Raw genomic sequence first — 19392 nt, forward strand, 5'->3', positions numbered from 1 at the left:
TCTGCATGCTCTACTACTCCCGTAAAAACTCTTGACAGCTCCTAAAAGCTTTCCTCCTATCCCACAGATCTGCAATACCTCCCACAGTGCCTTCCTGTCTACCCTGCCATAAGCCTTTTCCAGATGCATAAAAGCCAAAAAAACATACTTACCTTTTCCTGTAGCTTTCTCACATATCTGTCTTACCACAAAAATCTGGGTATGCTTTGACATGTCCACTCTTATAAAGGAGCAACGTCCCCTTGGTATGTATACACACATATACTGTACACACATGGAACTGAGGAGATTGATTCTAGCCGCACCAATAGTAATTACAACATATTGTACCATATGAATTCCAAGACTTGTTAAGTACTACCAGTTAGTAGATCTGGGATGGACATAATTCAATCTTGCTAAAATTGGCTAATTGAGACATGGGTTACTAACAAATGTTTATTCAATTGGGTATGGTTGTACAATAATTTACATTTCAAATGTAACAAATTATATACAAAAAATCTTTCATCTTCAACCTGGTCTGTACATGTGAAAATTACAGTATCTTAGCCTGTAACTCCTTTCAGAGCTTTATGACTTCTTTCTTACCCTTGAGATCACTTCTGCATCTCAAAGTAGTCTTACAATCATCAACTCTGCTTTATTGTTTCACAGGAGCAGTGTCAAACTAAGTCAAGTGTATACAACAGCCCAAACACTGACTATTGTATAATAAATTGCCAAGTATGACTTACAGATGATGTTCAATGGGTGAAATAATCTAATCGCCATTGTTTCATCAATCAATCTGTAGACTCGGAAACCCACAGCACTAAGGTATCTGACCACACTAATTTCAGACAGAATAAATGACTAACCTTGTCTAAACTTGAATCAGATTGTGCTTTTGCGTCCACAATGAAATACTTGCTGCCTTCAGGCCTGCAATAGACAGGTCAGTACTTGACCTAGTTCTGCACTTTGGTCAACCCCATTTACCAAACATATGTGATCTCTAGTTTATTGAATCCTGGGTTTCACCCAACATGTATTTGCACTGATTTCAGACAAATTGAATACATGACTAACCCTGGTGGGATTCAAACTGAAGTGTGTTTAGTTCACAACAAAATGTTCTCAGCTACCAGATGACCTTAAAAAGATGATACTGGTACTTAACCTGAGGTCAACTCTCTGAAATGAGAATACATGTGCCTGGCTGCTATTTCTAACATAAAACTTGTTTCATTGTACAATAGTTTCTGGAAACAAAGATGACTTTGGCTTTAGCTTTCCGCTTTCTTTATACAATCCTTTATAGCCAACTTTTGTACAGAAAAAAAAAAAATCTAGTCTCTGGGAGGAGCAAAGATAAGAGGGTGGAAAGGAGGTAAATGGGAGTGGAATATGTGGGGATGGAATGGGTGGGAGTGGATTTTATGCCTTTTATTTTTTGGCTACCTCCCTTGTAAGGGGGAAATTGCCATTCGTATATGTATGTATATTCTAGTCTGGATGTCCTTGACTTTTCAAAGCATCATGTACATACATTTTACATTAGAATAAATGAAAACCAATGAACAAATTCTTAAGCTAAAATGGCTATTCAATCTTTGGAATTTGTATAAACGACCTTTGTGTTCTACATTACACATCTCTCCACATTTGTGGCCATATCAATTCATGTTTCCCAAGAAGACCTGTGACCCCCCGTTTCTACCATAAATATGATCATTCATCCAGTGATTCACTAGCTCAACAATTCTCGTAATCACAGAACTATCATCTGGGTTAACAAACCCAAATGTATTCTTATTAACTTCTCAAATACATTTGATCTATTTTTCCTTTTCCACACAATTCAACTAGCCATTTAGACTAGATATATCTTGTTTCAAGAAATTAAATTTCTCTTCCATCCGTTCGCTTCTTGTTTACTGCCTTTACGTTGATAACATTCTTCCGCTTACATTCTTATTAACTGCTCAAATACATTTTATCAATTTTTCCTTTTCCATGCAATTCAACTAGCCATTTAGACTAGATACATCTTGTTTCAAGAAATTAAATTTCTCTTCCATCCGTTCACTTCTTGTTTACCGGCTTTACGTCGATAACATTCTTCCGCTTGGTTGGATCGTCTCTGTAAGTACGAACAATGGGTCCTGTTCCTGCCTTCCGAAACCTCACTTCATCAAGCTGTTGCCTCTCTTCAATCTCCCTTGTGATTCTCATATTGGTCCAAGCTGTTGAAAGACCTTACATGAAAACCAATACACAGCACACATAATGAAGCTCAATAAATTCATACTAACAAAACACAATTTCTGTCACTACAAAGGACACAGGAGGAGCATGCCAACAGTAGACCTTTTGGTCCATAACTACATTGGGTACAAATATATATATATATATATATATATATATATATATATATATATATATATAATAACGATAAATAAATAAAGAAACAAATAAGCCAAAATTATAATAATATCAATAATAATAAATATAACAAGTAAATAGATAAAAATGTAAAGTTAAATAATAAACAAACAGGTAAATGGTAAATAATACATACATACATACATATACCAAGGCTTTTTCCCCCTTCCAAGGGAGGTAGCCACAAAGGGAAAGGCATAAAAACACTCCCACCCATTTCATCCCTAAATACACTCCACACCCCTCCCACCCTTCCTCTCATCTGAGCACCTCCTGGATGACGGGTCATCCCTGAACCCTGCCCACCGCCCTGGGTCAGAAGCAGTGTCGCAAGACACAGTACATCCACAGCAAGGCCGCTTCATTTAATCGGCGACCCCCCCTCTCCGTCCCCCTTTGCATATAAGGAGAGGACGGGGAGAAATCCCTTCGGGCTGCGTCAAAATTTACTCACACATACTACCCCACCCCCCACCCCCCCGCCCATTCCTCCTCATGCAGTCACAACATCATCCATATACAACCATTCTCCACTCACCTCTGTCTTCCGTCCTCTCCCTTCCTTCCTCAACAGACATTCCCCTCTTCCCCAAAGCCCCCTTCACCCCATCCATCCACCTCATCCTAGGACGTCCCCTCATGTTCACTCCCTCCACATCTGCCTTCCATACCTCTTTTACTAGTCTTTCTTCACTCATTCTTTCCATGTGTCCAAACCATCCTAATATTCTTTCATCAACCCTCTCTCCCAAATCCTTTTTCACCCCTGTTCTCCTCCTCACCTCCTCATTTCTCACTCTATCTAGCCTAGTAACCCCCACCATACTTCTCAGACACCTCATCTCAAACACATTCAAACTCCTTCTCTCTTCTTCTCTGATTTAAATAATATATAGGGAAATAATAAACAAACAGACAAATATTAACAAATAAATAAATGTGAACTACTGTGGGTGTATGATTAGACTTGGCCATCACCCCTTTATTGAAAAGGTCCTTTGGTACGTATGTAATTATACATTAATGTACTTACATTCCTGGAATCCTTCCACAAATCCTTTTTTCTTCTGTGGAAGAGTTTCTGGTTTATGTTTGATTGTCATTTCAATATTAAAGTACTGTCGCACGGTAGGAATTTTTAGTACGCCAACTTGTACAAGCGAGAACATATTTGTGGAGACCCAGTAGCAGAGAACAGCCTGAAAAGTAAGCATTACAATTTGACTCTAATTTGCATGATGTCACTAGCAACCAAATATATAGAAATGGATTAGGAACATGTTTTAATAAACACTGAGCCTATGTCCAATGAAAATGAATTGTACAGTAATAGAAAAGGTAGTATCCAGAAAAAAAAAGCTGTACATTTAGAGTTCTAACACAAATTTTATGAAAGATGTTTCTGTAGATCTAAAGTGTAAATTTGATCAAAATCCTCTTTTCTTACTATTGCTATAGATTCGTTATTATTCCAGGTACTAAAGCCCCATTGCATTCCCTTTTATAAAGGTGGTTGAATCAAAGCACATATCTACCCTCTGATGATTTGATTTAACATCACAAAACTCCCCCTATCAGGAGGCTGGGCTGGTGGCCCTTACAGAAAAATGTTGGGTTGAATTTAATAAACCATCCCTTTGGTACAACTCACCAATGGCAGGGTTCAAACTGTTGTCACCCTGACCTCTGCTGCAAGTACCATCTATACATTGAAAGTCATATAAAGCCCCTCCCATCCAAGCAACACCGCACTACTCGGGTCAAAGGCAATGCAGTTTGACACAGCACTTCTATGGCAGGAGCTGGTTTACTCCCACCGATTCCTTATATGGCAACCCTCCTCTTCAGCCAAACATTTTACATAGATGACAAGAACATCCTTTTAGGCCACATCACCCTTTTGTCCATTCACAATCCATCTCCGTTCACTCTCATCTTTTGCACTCAGCTTAACAGACATCGCTTGCACATCGAAGTGCCCTTTTACCCAATTCATCCAAGTCATTCTTTGTCTTCCCCTCAAGTTCCCTCCATCAGTATCCACTTTCCACACTCTTACCATCCCTCATATAAACCAAACAACCACGATGACATAACATAACCCTGATGCAGCTCCACATTCACCTCAAACTCCCTCTCTGTTCCCAATCCTCATACATGCCCTGTCTTCAACAGGTAAATGCAAAAGCTAGCAAAGGTTTGGAGTTGGAAACATACTCCACAGAAACGGGCAACTGTCTGAAGGTCCTCCATACATCTATGGAAAGAAATGTTGGATGATTGTTTGTTGTACCAGTGAAAGTCGGTTTCAATGTCACTGGTTGGAAGAAGGAAAGGGTGGGGAGTATTTGTTGGTTGTCAGCTCTCGTGTGAAAAAGTAGAGGAAAGATAATTAAAATCTGATAAGGAGAAATCTTAGAAGCAGTCCAGCTACTCCACACTGAGGAGAGTATTTTGCTGGAATTTTAAGATAAAACATAAGGAAACGATTCTCTACAATATCTGTCTAACTGGACCACCATAGGCGGGTACTCATCACAGGTCCAAGATTTGGTTTAACGTCACAAACTCCCCCTATCGGGAGGCTAGTACGGTGCCCCTTACAGTGGACTTTGTAGCGTGGAATTTAATGAACCATGCCCTTGGTTCAACTCGCCCCAAGCAGGATTCAAATCGTCATCATCTTGACCTCCACTGCAACACTCAGCCAGCAAGCATCCTGTATCACAGATTCATATAAAGCTAAAAGAAGGAAACAATTTCTTACCGTTGGAAATGAAAAGGTGAAGGGGAAGATGATGAAGGGCATGGCTCGGATAAAATATCGCATCATTTGCATATTGGAAGCCTTCATGCTTGGTCCATCTGTTCCTAACTGTAATAATAAAATAACAGAGATACATTATAAAATAATTACAATAATAATAATACATACATATACCAAAAGGATTTCTTCCCCCTTGCACATGAGGTAGCCAAAAAACATAGGCATAGAAACCACTCCCACCCATTCCAATAATAATAATAATAATAATATAAAAAATATAAATTGTATAGAAGCAATGGAAATTAGATGTTTGAATTATAAAATATTACAAAACAAGGAACAATAGGGGAGTTAGCCAAGTCAAAGGCATACTCCCATTGATCACCCTTGTAATGGTGTACTTGAAGTATTGTGTATTTATTATTGCATATTGTACATATGTTGTAAGAACCAAATGTTCTGCCCATACGCTCCAGAGTTTTCCCACCTCTGAGTTGGCGTCCCCAAGCACAGTTTCTATTACGCCATCCAAGTGAATCCACGTTTTTCTTGGAGTACTTTGTTTAATACACTGTTTTCCATTGTTATTATTTCATTAACACCCTTTTATTTCAAAGCCAATAAACTTTAAGAATTCACTAACCTCAATTGTTGCAGCAAGTGTTAAGGAGGTAATGATGGGAAGAGCAAAATATGGGTCAGCTACTGTAAGGTCTGTGAACCACAACATTCCTCCTTCTTTCATAGATTCAATTGGGAGGTTACTCAGTTTCCGAAGACTCAGGAACATAGAAATGAAGATAGGAGCCTGTGAACAAATACCATAGATTAAATGGATATACAATCCACTAGATTCACTTAACACCTAGAATACAATGACACCTACGTAGACACGAGTGGGTATACGAGGTTGCCAGCATCGGTGTCCTGATATTTATTTAGTAGTTGTAGCTGGCCGAGTGAGTTTGGGCGTCGTTACTTGCGGTGGAGGTAGAGATGAGGACAAGTCGAACCCTGCTCAGGGATAGTTAAACTGAGGGCATGGTTCATTAAATTCCATGCTACAAAGTCTACTGTAAGGGGCACCATCCTAGCATCCTGATAGGAGGGAGTTTGTGACGTAAACCCTAATCATCGTCAGTTGTAACCAAGTGACCCTTGTATTCTGTGAACAAGCCCGATTGCATTTCTTGTGGTTATAAACATTCTGGGTGAAAGAGAACAAGTATATCAACTGTAACTTCACATACATACATATACCAAATGCTTTTTCCCCCTTACAAGGGAGGTAGCCAAAAAGAAAAAGGCATAAAAACCATTCCCACCCATTCCATCCCTGAATACACTCCACTCCCCTCCACCCTCCCTCTTATCTTGGCACCTCTTTGCCTTCACAACATATCCAAAATCTGTACCGAGACAACCTATTCTTCCATTTTTTCTCCCATAAAAATTATTGACTAGCAAATCCTCTTCTCCTTCTCTTCTCTCTCCTCCTTGCCGGTAACACATAAACAGACCAACATTAATTCATACATACATATACCAAGGTTTTTCCCCCCTTACAAGGGAGGTAGCCAAAAAGGAAAAGGCATAAAATCATTCCCACCCATTCCATCCCTGAATACACTCCACACCCCTCCACCCTCCCTCCCATCTTAGCACCTCCTGGATGACGGGTCATCCCTGCACCTTGTCCACTGCCCTGGGTCAGAAGCAGTGTCACAAGCCCGAAGGGATTTCTCCCCGTCTTCTCCTTTTATGCAATGGGGGGGTCGCCGATTTAATGAAGCGGCCATGCTGTGGAACATTAATTCAACAGGGAAAATATTCCATTTTTTTCCCCTGAAGAGATACACTGGAGGACCCAAAAATCATTGCTAACTGCTGTGAAGCTGCAGGTTTCCAACCAATGAAACAGTTATAATTGTTATTACTACACTGAGGTTATAGATTTCCAGCAAGAATAGTCTGCGAGAACAGGCATGGTATTTTCAAGTTTATCAAGATCAGATCTGCTTCTGACCCAGGGCAGTGGGCAGGATGCAGGGATGACCCATCATCCAGGAGGTGCCAAGATAAGAGGGAGGGAGGAGGGTGGAGGGGAATGGAATATATAAGAAATGGAATGGGTGGGAGTGGTTTCTATGCCTTTTTCTTTTTGGCTACCCCCCCCATGTAGGGGGAAAAAGCCTTTGGTATATGTATGTATGTATCAAGATCAGACCACTTTTTTACAGTTAAGCAAAACCAAATATTATACTTGAGAGTTACCTACATTAACTTTTATAATCTACGTATATCAAATTTCTGACAACTTGTCAAGAAAATAAACAATTTAACAACAAATTACCTGTGCAAGAGGAACAATCACGGACCTCAAAGGACTGATTTCTTTCTCTTTCAGAAACACTGACATTTCTTGGGCGAGGCGAGCAGCTGAAAAGAAGAATAAACTGATAACATCAAAGTGCAAAGGTTCAACACAACACATTATGTACCGAGGGCTTTCCCCCCTAATAAGGGGGGTGGCCAGTCAAGGCACACACTCATCCCACCCCCCATCCATTATCCTTTCATTTCCCTCTCATTTTAACTCCTCATCCCTGTCCCACTGCCTGGGTCAGAAGTAATGCAGCATTAGTGTTCAATATTTGATGATGATGATGATGATGAATATAAGAATGAAGGAGACTGCAAGAGACCATAAGGCCTACACCAGGCAGCTCCGTATCCATCACCACCTGTCATCCATAAAGTTGTCTAATCATTTCTTAAAACAACTGATAGTTTCAGCACTTACTACTTGGTTACTAAGTCTATTCCATATATGGTTTAACGTCACACACTCCCTCCCTATCAGGAGGCTAGGACGGTGCCCCTCACAGAGGGCTTTGTAGCATGGAATTTAATGAACCATGCCCTTGGTTCAACTTTGCCGGTGACAGGATTCGAACTGCCATCCCCTCGACCTTCACCACAAGTAACAACGCCCTAACCCACTCAGCCAGCGAGCTTCCTTCTTCAATATTTGAACAAGTTTTATTTACATTCAAGAACTGCATGAAAAGTGTGCGGTATTCTCAAAAAAATCATGTAATTCTTGAAAAAATACAAATAAAACTTGCTTATACAAACTAGAACAATGGCCTTGAAAAAATTCAATGGAGGCCTACCCTAAGAAATCATCACATTGCTCACTCCAGACAACCCTTCCACAGCAAAAGAATCTTTAACTCCTGGTCCTCGCTTTCAATTCATGTCCTTCAACCCACACATCAAGAACTTGACAATCAAAATCATTACAAATATAACAAGAAAACATACATACTAAGCTCAACAGCAAGCATGAGCTTTGATCAACTGAAGGAAACTAATCACAGTCTACATAAGAATGAAGGAGACTGCAAGAGACCATAAGGCCTCCACTAGGCAGTTCTAAGGCCTACAACCTTTCCTTGAGAACCAAACTTGACAGCAGCAGAAAGAAACTGTAATTCAACCTTCAAACTAATAAGAATTCTTGCAAGTGCAATATCCATACATACATATACCAAAGGCTTTTTTCCCCCCCTTATAAGGGAGGTAGCCAAAAAACAAAGGCATAAAAACCACTCCCACCCATTCCATCCCTATCACACTCCACTCCCCTCCACCCTCTTCCCTCCCTCTTATCTTGGAACCTCCTGGATGACGGGTCATCCCTGCATCTTGCCCACTGTCCCGGGACAGAAGCAGTGTCGCAAGACACAGCAAGGCCGCTTCATTAAATTGGTAACCCTCCCTCTCCGTTCCCTCATGCAGAAAAGAAGTGCAATACAGAGTAAAAAAAAAACTCTCACATTCCATGTGATTGCCCATGTTCCTCGCTTCAGTCATCTTCATCTGGAGTACTTGGAGCTGCGGCATGTTGTTGTTCATCTTGGCTGTGTTGCGCTGGGCCACAATCACCAACGGGAAGAGTAAGCTTCTTAGGATCACCGTGGCTTTAGAGGGAGGGAAGATGGCATTCTTGAGAATAAAACAGGTGACAAATTATAAATCACAATACATGACACAAAAAAATAAAATAAAATAAAATAAAATAAATAAAAATAAACAATGCAGATAATATTTTACATAACTACTATGCCACCAATGACCTCGGCTGACATCATAAGGGTTTTCAACAAAGCAAAGCAAAGTACTTTCAGTGAAAAATGAAATTAAAGTAATCACGAAATTTCACCTTTGACAGACTTACCTAGTGCAATGGTTCCCCACCACGGAAGGTCGAGCGAGACGTGCATGAATTCGAGCCAATTCTGTACGAGCCCAACTGGAGTCCAACCCCCTAAGCCAAGACTAGCAAATGTTGGCTCCCCAAGAGCGTTCAAGACTTGTGCTGCTGCTTCTTCTACTGGAGGAGCAGGTGGAGGTGGGATGTACTGTATGGAATCTGTATAATTGAAGAACCATGTTAATGGATGTTTGGAATGAATTTGCAACTGACATCATGTAAACTCTTCAACCACACATTAATAAAAATTCTAGACCCAAGTTTCGCTGATCTGCACCCATCAGAGTGGCTGATAAATATCCTCATCTCCTTGGCAAAGAAGTATTTCATTGTTGTCTAAGTACTTTCCAGATGGAGGTATAGATATTAATGGGATTTGAAGACAAACTGTACAGAGATTATTTTCCCTAATGACTGTTTCACAGGACCACCCAAAGCAGGTCACTATCAATGATCCCCTTACTATCAATCCTTACTCAATAGTGTATGTTACATCAAGACTTCTTCCCATTTCACTTACCTACAAGAGGAATTTCATTTGATGCTCCAGCTGAAACTACATCTGCAACTGGGATATCAGCAACGGGTACATCAACACCAAGTGACTCCACAACAGGTGTTTCTGCAGTTGTTGTAGCCATAACAGGTGTGTCTGGAGTTGATGTGGTCATAATAGGTATGTCTGCACTCGACATAGTCATAATAGGTGTGTCTGCAGTTGATGTAGCCATAACAGGTGTGTCTGGAATTGACGTAGTCATAACAGGTGTGTCTGCAGTCGATGTAGCCATGATAGGCATATCTACAGGTGTTGCCTGAACAGTTGTGTCTAGAGGAACATCCATTGCAGCAGACGTCTCAAAGGGGATTTGTGCTTCACTTCCATCTATTGTTTCCATTATAGGAGTGCCTTTGTCCTCAACAAAAGTCAAGCCTTCAAAAGCAGGTTGCTCAACTGCACCAAACTGACTGACAGGTTCACTCACAGCTTCTTGGGTCACATTTTGAGAAGAGAAATCAGTTACAGGCTCTTGCAAAGGAACTTGAGTAGTTACTTCTGGCATTTGACCAAATTCTTCTTCTGTGGTGACTGGGGCTGCCTTTACTGAAAATAACTAGGGAGTGTACATGAATAGAGTGGGTATGTTAGAGAAATCATTTTTCAAAACAAAATCACTTTACCCTACAGAAAACTAAAACAACTGAGTGAGGCTTGACTGAGAGAGCAAAGACAGAGAGAGAGAGAATGAATATGATAAACTTGGAGAGTAGGAGATGGGATCCAACATGCCTTGCTCCTTTCCTGTATACAAATTCATAAATACAAATGGTTAAATACTACTTACTCTCTCAAGGAGTCCAGATATTGCTGCAGCTGATGTAGTTGTGCTGAAGTTGTGTGACTGTAATCTACACATAGGTGCCCTCTTGACCAAAGTTTGTGGGTGCAGCTGAAGAAACCTATGGCCAATTGGCATAACCATTCTCCCATGAGGTTTCATCCTACTTTGTTGTGATATTGAACAGGAACTGGGGTAAGAACTGGCCAGTGTTTTGTAGTATTGACATGCCTGGAAATATCAAACAATTCGTAAAATACGTGACCTTTAGAAATACATTAATGCAAAATAGAAAAAAGGTGCTAGATGTATGATGAATATAAAAATAGACAAGCACAAGAATGGGGGAGAATACGAGACCATATGACCTACACTGGGTAGTTCCATGTCCATTACCACCTATCATCGTTATCCATGAAATTATCTAATCTTCTCTCAAAACAAATGAGTTTTCAGCTGTGAATAACAGACACCAAACTCCAGAAAAGCAGTGAGCACAGTTCCATATGGCTTACTTCTTGCACCTCTGATGTTCCTAATATACATCATTAACATGATGAATAAACAAATAGTTCCATCAACCTATTCACAGACACCAAGATCATGAATAATGTAAAAAACAATGAAGATTACAAACTGTTACAGGAATATCTAAACTAGATTGATTATTGGGGACAAGAAGTGGAACATAAAAATTAAAAATTAAAATGTGCAAAGATTTAGACTGGTAAATGAGAAGCATGTCATGGAACTGTGTAATGAGGAATAAACACAACTGCAAAAACAGAGGAGGAAAGCAAACTAGTAGTCTTGGCTATGGACAATTTGTCACCCAATAAATACACTAACAGGAAAGACATACACACTGCTGACAAGTGGCAGTTAACTATGTTCATTAAGACATACATACATACATATACCAAAGGCTTTTTTCCCCCTTACAAGGGAGGTAGCCAAAAAACAAAGGCATAAAAACCACTCCCACCCATTCCATCCCTATCACACTCCACTCCCCTCCACCCTCTTCCCTTCTTTTATTTATGACTATGTTTGAAATGCAGACTTTACAATCAGCATATATTACCAGATGTTACCATGATGGCTTGGACATATGAAAATAATGAGTGAAGAAAGACTAATAAAAAAAAGTGTGGAAGGCAAAGGTGAATGGAGTGATAGATCATACTGAAGGAAATACTGAAAATGGGATGAATCGATTGAAGGGAACCTTGGGTGCTTGAGGAATGTCACTCAACCTGGGCCTGGCTAAGTATGATGTGGACATTTGACATGAATCTTACAATGTTCAACGGCTTCCACTATAAATGTTATAACCTATCTGCTAATAAAAACCATTGACCATTCCATAGATTAGAAAAATTAATTTAAATGAGATAAAGAAGTAAAAAATGTGTTGAGTGATACTGGAATAGAACCTGATTGTATGGCATAATGAAAGCTAGTAAGTTAAGTAAACGTACCATTATATCTTATGTAATTCTACATTTATTATACTTACAATTCAGCAGTAGCCTTACACTTACCGGTTTCTCAGATCAAGTTATTTCATTAGCAAATGTAAAGAATCAAGTAATCTATACGTATATAAATTGACATACTTACAGGATATATACTTTTACTGCGCCATCCATATTGTCCGGATCTTACAACAGTGCTATGATAGTTTCCAATATTACCTAGTTTAATATGTTTACATACATTCTGAGCCATGTTAGAAGTGTTTTTGTTCGAACTTCGAGCAAACGAAATGTTATATAATTTACAAAAGAATAGTATAAAATTTTCTTATATTATCATTATAAAATAGAGAAAATTTCATTGATGTATATAGTAAACCATATATAAAACAAGTCAAGAAAATACTCGTATATAAACACAACAGAGGATAAAACATTTTTCATTATATAGAAAAAATAATATAATTTTATCAGGAAGCCAAACAGAACATATTCTATGCTATATTGATACGATTGTTTATGTTTTCTATATAGTCTGTAGTAATAAATTGTATAAAAATGTATGCCCATACTATCCCCAGTCCGTAATTTGTAAACAAACAAAATGGTAGGGAACATAGTGTAGGAATTAATATTCCTACGAATTTCTCCTGATGATAAATAATGTCGGCTTTCTGGTTGGCATCATTCCACTCAGTTATAAGACTTGAAGATGCTGGTAGCAAAAATAATGCGCATTTTACGAAATAAGACCATCCTGACGGTGATTCTTTTGGCTGGAGTGACATACTGTTTAGTTTCTGTTTGGGCACGGATGGACGTAAGTACACAAATAGACACTCATTCGTTTGCGGTGAAATGCACAAATTGGCGTAGAATCACATACCACTCTTTCTTCCCTTTTTCCTTTTTATTTTATTTTACAATATCACCCACGTATTGTGATGTGACATATGGGAGAGACGTGAGTTCAGCTAGGATTATCATTATTATACAAAAGTAAAAAAGTTTCATCCCAGAAAGGTTAGTAGAAGATGACATTCAAAGAACTATAATTTTTCCTTAGTAAAGTTGGAATGATACATGAGCAATACTGCATATTTGGAGACACAAGGATATTTATGTTATGTACATATTTTCTTTATCAGAGTATGGGAACAGCAAATGAAAGAGAATCAACCTTGACTGGAGTTCGTGTCAATGATTTCCGGTGGGGTCCAGATCTGTCCAATGATACAGGGAGAGGAACAGTGATGTCTTGTAGGAATTCAGTGCAAGGGAAGGTACTTCTTGCAGATGACCAAGGTAAGGCATTTTTTTTTTTTTTAATTGATTGGATATAAATAGTGAACCTGATTTAAAAGTGTCTTGTATTATGAATGCAAGAGTTCTCAGTTTTGGCTTGGTGGTTATAAGTGATCTACTTTTGTATGAAATTCATTCCTAATTAAATAAAAAATGACATGAACATATAATATCCTCATTGTTTATGGCAGTTATGAAGCATTTGATATGAAGGATGATATGAGAACAATGGGCAAATAGATAATATTCTTCAGGGTTATGATATGGCCAGTATCGTCCAAAAATGCCCAATGATGTCCAGTAGCATAGAATAATTCTCCATGGGTGGAATAAATTTTGAAGTGATTATACATACACATATCAAAGGCTTTTTCATCCCCGTACATGGGAGGCATAAAAACCATTCCCACTCATTCCATCCACAACATACTCCACTCCCACCCACCCCCTTCCATCCCTCTTATCTTGACACCTACTGGATGACGGGTCATCCTTGCATCTCACCCACTACCCTGGGTCAGTAGCAGTGCGACAAGACACAGCACATCCACAGCAAAGCCACTTCATTAAATTGGCAACCCCCCTCTCTGTCCCCTCATGTAGAAAAGGAGAAGATGGGGAGAAATTCCTTTGGGCTTCATCAATTTATTTCTCACACATAGTCCCTCACCCCCCATCTCCCACCCACTACCCTTCATGCATCACAGCATCATCCATTCACCCCTATCTTCTATCCTCTCCCGTCTTTCCTCGACAAACATTCCCCTCTTTCCCAATGCCCCTTTTACCCCATCCATCCATCTCATCCTTGGTTGCCCCCTCATGTTCACTCCTTCCACCTCTGCCTTCCACACCTCTTTTACTAATCTTTCTTCATTCTTTCCATGTGTCCAAACCATCCCAATACTGATTATACTGCAGATAAGATAAATGTGTTTGGCAAGTTTCATGGACTTTGAGCCAGTAACAATAAAGTTATCTGCACATGAATTATCAGGTTTGTAGCATCCAGCAATCTTCATATTCACTTTGCTTCTAGTTGGGTTAGTATATAATGCAAATCAGGCACTGGCATCAAGTTGGAATGTCAAGTGCGTATGTCTTCTAACTGTACATGGCATTTTCTCATTGTCGACATGATTTTGTCAGTAACCAAAACAGAGTTCTTCTATACAGAAAGGAAGAATATAACAGAATTATATATATGTGTATATATATATATATATATTTTACATTATACAATGTATATGAAGAATAAGACAAATACATATACACCATGATTTATTTTGTTTTCTATACATGTCTAATCTATCCATATGCACATTGTCTTTCAAAATGCTGCATCACCATGATTCTTAAAAGAGCAGACACATTTCAAGCAATCAGAATAGGTCTATTGAACTGTCAAACTAATAAGAAAGGAATACAGATATTACTCCAACATCTGCGAAAAGAAGCAAAGGTTCAAAACTACTGATCTGTAGAGAAGAACAGATCAGGGTTGAAGAAGGCCACATCATAAAATACACTCGACAATCAAACAATGTCTTAATCTTTGAGACACACCCCATGGTGTGTAAATAAATATTAATGGGTCACATGAAGAAGTTATTCCAGAATGCCCACATGAAAAATCGTCACCCCATGAGATCCCACCTGAAGAATTGTCACCCCAGTACACCAAATATCAACAGTGGAATGAAGATTAGGTTAGATTGAATGAGGATTATGCTTATTGTCATCAACTTGCACAACCAAAGAATCGTAAACCCAGGATGGCCCACATGAAGAATTGTCACCCTAGGATAGCCCACGTGAAGAATTGTCACCCTCTTCATGTGATCCATATTAATTTGTATGGAAATTATTCTAATAAAAATATGATTTATAATCTTCGATTATTTTAAAATTGTACTCATTTGCTTCGTCGTCCCGGTTTACGAACAGTTATTGGCGTTTTCGGCATTTTTTGTGAACGTAAAAGCGTTATCACACTGGGCTATTTTTCCTCCGACTGTCGGAGCAAATTTGCAATCCGGAGCTCCCGGGAAGGAAGCTGATAGGCTGGAGGAAAATTATTTTCTTCCAGCATATCGAATGATGTTCGATGAATTTTTGTTGAGAAAACAAAATAGTTCGCCATAGTCATTTTACGGCGGAAAAAGTGCTGGAGATGGGCGGTGCCGCCGATTAATCGGAGGTCGGAGGAAAAATAGCCCAGTGTGATAAGCCTTTTTTCCCGAAAGTAAGTCCCAAACAGAATATTTTGTTCGGAATTACCACATCCAATATGCCAACTCAGCCTCTCCGTACAATCAAAGGGTTGTCACACTGAACTATTTTCCTCCAACATCCGATTTAGTCGACGGTACCGCCCTCCATAATTTCTTCCGCCGTAAAATCACTGCGGCAAACTATTTTGTTTTCTCAACAAAAATACATTTAATATAATTTCATATGCTGGAGGAAAATTATTTTCCTTCAGCATATCGGATCCCGTCCTGAAAACTGCGGTCTGCAAATCTGCTCCAATTGTCGGAGGAAAAATATCCCAGTGTGATAACGTCGCCTACGCCTGTCGTCGGCCGTTTGCAACTGCATAATTTCGAACAATAATTAGCTCCGACAGCTTATGTTGTCCTTAGTTCATGCTCAGTTTGATTAGATTGTACATGGCTTCGGTAATGTTTATGTCCAGGACGTCGGTGTTAGCGTGCGTTCGATAAGCGAACGATTTTTTTTATGTCACTTCGTCGTTGTATTTTAATGTTCTAGAATTGGTTTGTACCACTCGGAGCGTTAAAACAATCGCTAATCACTAATATAGAATAATAGTGCCAGCACACTAGGCATTTCTTGTTAGCATACTATTTGCTTTTGCTACTTCTTTTAAGTTGAAACGACTTTGGTTACGATCTTTATTTTTTTTTTCAAATGTTCATATGTCAAATTACTCTCGCGTCAAATAGTGAGAAGCTGACTGTCAATACGAACGAGAGAGGTTTTTTGAGATATTCTTACGGAATCTAGAATATTCTGCTCAAACGAAGTAGTAACATCAAGTGGTATGCTAGCCTAGAATACCGCCACGGCGATCTCTGAAAAAAAGTATTATAATATTATATAAATAAGTAAAATCCGAATTTCAAAATGATATGTAAGTAAAGTTAAGGAATATTTCAGAGGTGAAGTTGGATCATTGCAATAATATACATAGCTACAAAATTTGACAAAAAAATTAATAACTAAAGTAGCTTAGTTGTAAAGCGTTGATGTACGATACGTTATCATTCGCGTCCAGTACGCGTCCGCCGTGTAGACAGCTTTGATGTTGCCAGAAAGTAAATAAAGTATAATTTAATATTTTTCCCGATGTTGTTATTATTATCTTAATCTATTTACATTTATATTTTGGGATGTAGTAATCTAAATTAATTTCATAAACATATAAATGTATATCTAAATGATTGGTTATTATAACTGCATGTACACACGTTCTGAGTCGCTTGACAGGACAGATATATAGGGTCACGTAAAAAAAAAAAAAAAATCACTGGTGTACTCATTCATGACTATTTATTTACTTTTTAGTCCCATGAAATATCCGTCTCGTATGGATATTGTATTACTATTTTTAAATCGTAATATTTTTTTTTCTGGCTGCGAATCGAAAGGCTGTTTCTTCGCAATAATTCCTTCACTTGTTCGGAGTTTGTGTGAAAAAAGTTAATTGGACTATATTCATTTAATACTGCTTCAAATTTGAGGACAATGATTTTGACCGGAACCTTACCCCCACCCCCCGAAATCCAGCTTGTGTTTGAAACCTTGGTCGTCACGTAAATATAAGCCTATGCTGCCAGTTTGAAGTGTGTATCTTGATATAGCCCAATACCATTAACCATTTTTTTTTCCACCCCATGCGGACGCTCCTGTTGGCCGCACAAATCATTCCCCGGATGTGATTGGTTGAAAATATAAATTGTGTCCTTTAACTTGTACGAAATATTCATTTCAAAATATACATTTCACGAACATAATATTCACCATTATAAGATCGTAAACCCGAGACTCAAAAACAAAGGGAGATCAAGAATGTCGCAGGCTGGCGTAACTAAATAGATGTGTTTTCGTTTAAAAGTCATCATAACAGTTATCGCATTTGTTTATTTTTTCTTCCGACTTTTGGGAGCAGATTTGCATCCCCCAGCTTTCGGGAAGGGATCTGACATGATGGAGAAAATAATTTTCCTCCAACAAATTAAATGACCTTCTGTGTAAATTGTTGAGAAAACAAAATGTTACTATATAAATTTTACGGCGGAAAAAGTTGTGGAGGTCCGAGGGAAAATAGCCCAGTGTGATAACGCTTAAAATTAACAAATTAACTAACTCTGTATACTCCTACACCATTTTCCCCGATGCTGAAACAGTATTTCAGTATCAGGTGTGACGTATGAATTAGTATAGGCTCGGCATGTTCAAGCATTTTTTTTAAAGTAAATTCTCATTCATTTCATCCATTTAGGTCGTAAACATTATTATATTCATTATATATATATATATATATATATATATATATATATATATATATATATATATATATATATATTTTTTTTTTTCCAAGAACGTTCCAAAATGTTAGAAAAAAAAAAATCCGTGTCTCCCAAACGATAACAATCACAGATGACACCATGATCAGCTCCGCAGTCTTCGCTAACCAAAAGTAGTGCGGAAATACCGCAAATTTCAGTACCGGATTAACCGGTAAAAAACAATGCCGTTACTGGGATTACCACTTCACCAGTAAAAGACTCGTGAGGCAGTAGTGACGTCCCAAGTACGAGTCGCGTTTATGACTTAAATCCTTAACGGCACCAGAATTTTTACCGGTACCCGCCCACCACTAACCATAAGTTATCAGCTTTATCGGTATAGGCAGGCCGTCATAACTACCCGTTCCTCACCAAATATGTACAGCTGCAAATACGCGAGTGAAACCAGTTATCAGTATTGTCGATTTTGTTTAGAAAATAAAGTCAGCATAGTTTTATCTTGTGAAATTACTGTTAAAATAAATTAACTCTTCTTTATTATTTGTCTATTTTACTGCATTACTGTGTACTGATGATTGTGTATTTAATGTATTTCTCCATGTTCTTCCTGTACATGGTTAAAATAAACCATGCTGTATATTATATGTACTTCTGCCTTATTCTTCCTCTCTGTACTGAAAAAAAATCTGTTGGTTACTGAAAAAATGATGTCAGCAAAGGGAGAGAGCCACGCCAAATCATGTTGTCGCCGTATAAAGCAAAGATGGCCGCTTGCATATTGCAAGACGCTACGAATCTGGTAAGGCACGTGCATATAATTCCATTGTTTGTGGCCCAAAGTCCATGAAACTTACTAAGGACTTTCATATTCACTACGAAGTGGATTCCAACCGTTTAGATAGGTAGTTATTTGATGCGATTGAACGCTATTGGACGCATTTGAAGAGGAGTCTTTGAAAGCAGGGAAAACTAGCTAATAATATAGTAGCTCTCCTTAAATATGTAGCTTTCCTAACTTGTGGCTTTGTAATAATTGCATGCTTTGTTAACAATTTATATTTTTTGGGACACAGATATATATGTACTTTTTGCACTGGATGTAATATACGAAAGCGCTTTGCTTCGTTAGTTTCTTTTTTCCAAGTGGTCTACTTCGTGTATGTATATGTATATACAGACGTTCCTCAACTTCGTTTTAGTTACGCTCCGAACGGCCGAACGTAAGTTGAAAATGAACGTA

The 19392-nt window shown here is 38.5% G+C and overlaps 2 protein-coding genes across 2 annotated transcripts in view; one reads left to right on the forward strand and one right to left on the reverse strand.

The window, feature by feature from the left end:
• Positions 1-424: 424 nt before the first annotated feature.
• Positions 425-12592, reverse strand: LOC143018227 (mitochondrial inner membrane protein OXA1L-like). Its single transcript, XM_076173467.1, has 10 exons — positions 12437-12592; positions 10820-11044; positions 9994-10588; positions 9438-9632; positions 9037-9180; positions 7548-7633; positions 5838-6002; positions 5195-5302; positions 3461-3626; positions 425-2228 (listed from the first exon to the last, which is right to left on the reverse strand). Exons 1-10 carry the CDS (start codon positions 12542-12544, stop codon positions 2068-2070), a joined length of 1953 nt encoding a protein of 650 aa, XP_076029582.1. The 5' UTR covers positions 12545-12592; the 3' UTR covers positions 425-2067.
• A 135-nt stretch (positions 12593-12727) lies between these two features.
• The window catches only part of LOC143018228 (SREBP regulating gene protein), an 11968-nt gene continuing 5303 nt past the window's right edge, over positions 12728-19392 (forward strand). Inside the window, exons 1-2 of the mRNA XM_076173468.1 lie at positions 12728-13111; positions 13440-13596. Coding sequence (XP_076029583.1) covers positions 13004-13111; positions 13440-13596 — 265 coding nt within the window. The 5' untranslated portion in view covers positions 12728-13003. The remainder of the gene's footprint in view (positions 13112-13439; positions 13597-19392) is intronic.

Source organism: Oratosquilla oratoria, chromosome 34 (assembly GCF_046742065.1).
Source record: "Oratosquilla oratoria isolate Oo_2021 chromosome 34, ASM4674206v1, whole genome shotgun sequence".
Taxonomy (NCBI): domain Eukaryota; kingdom Metazoa; phylum Arthropoda; class Malacostraca; order Stomatopoda; family Squillidae; genus Oratosquilla; species Oratosquilla oratoria.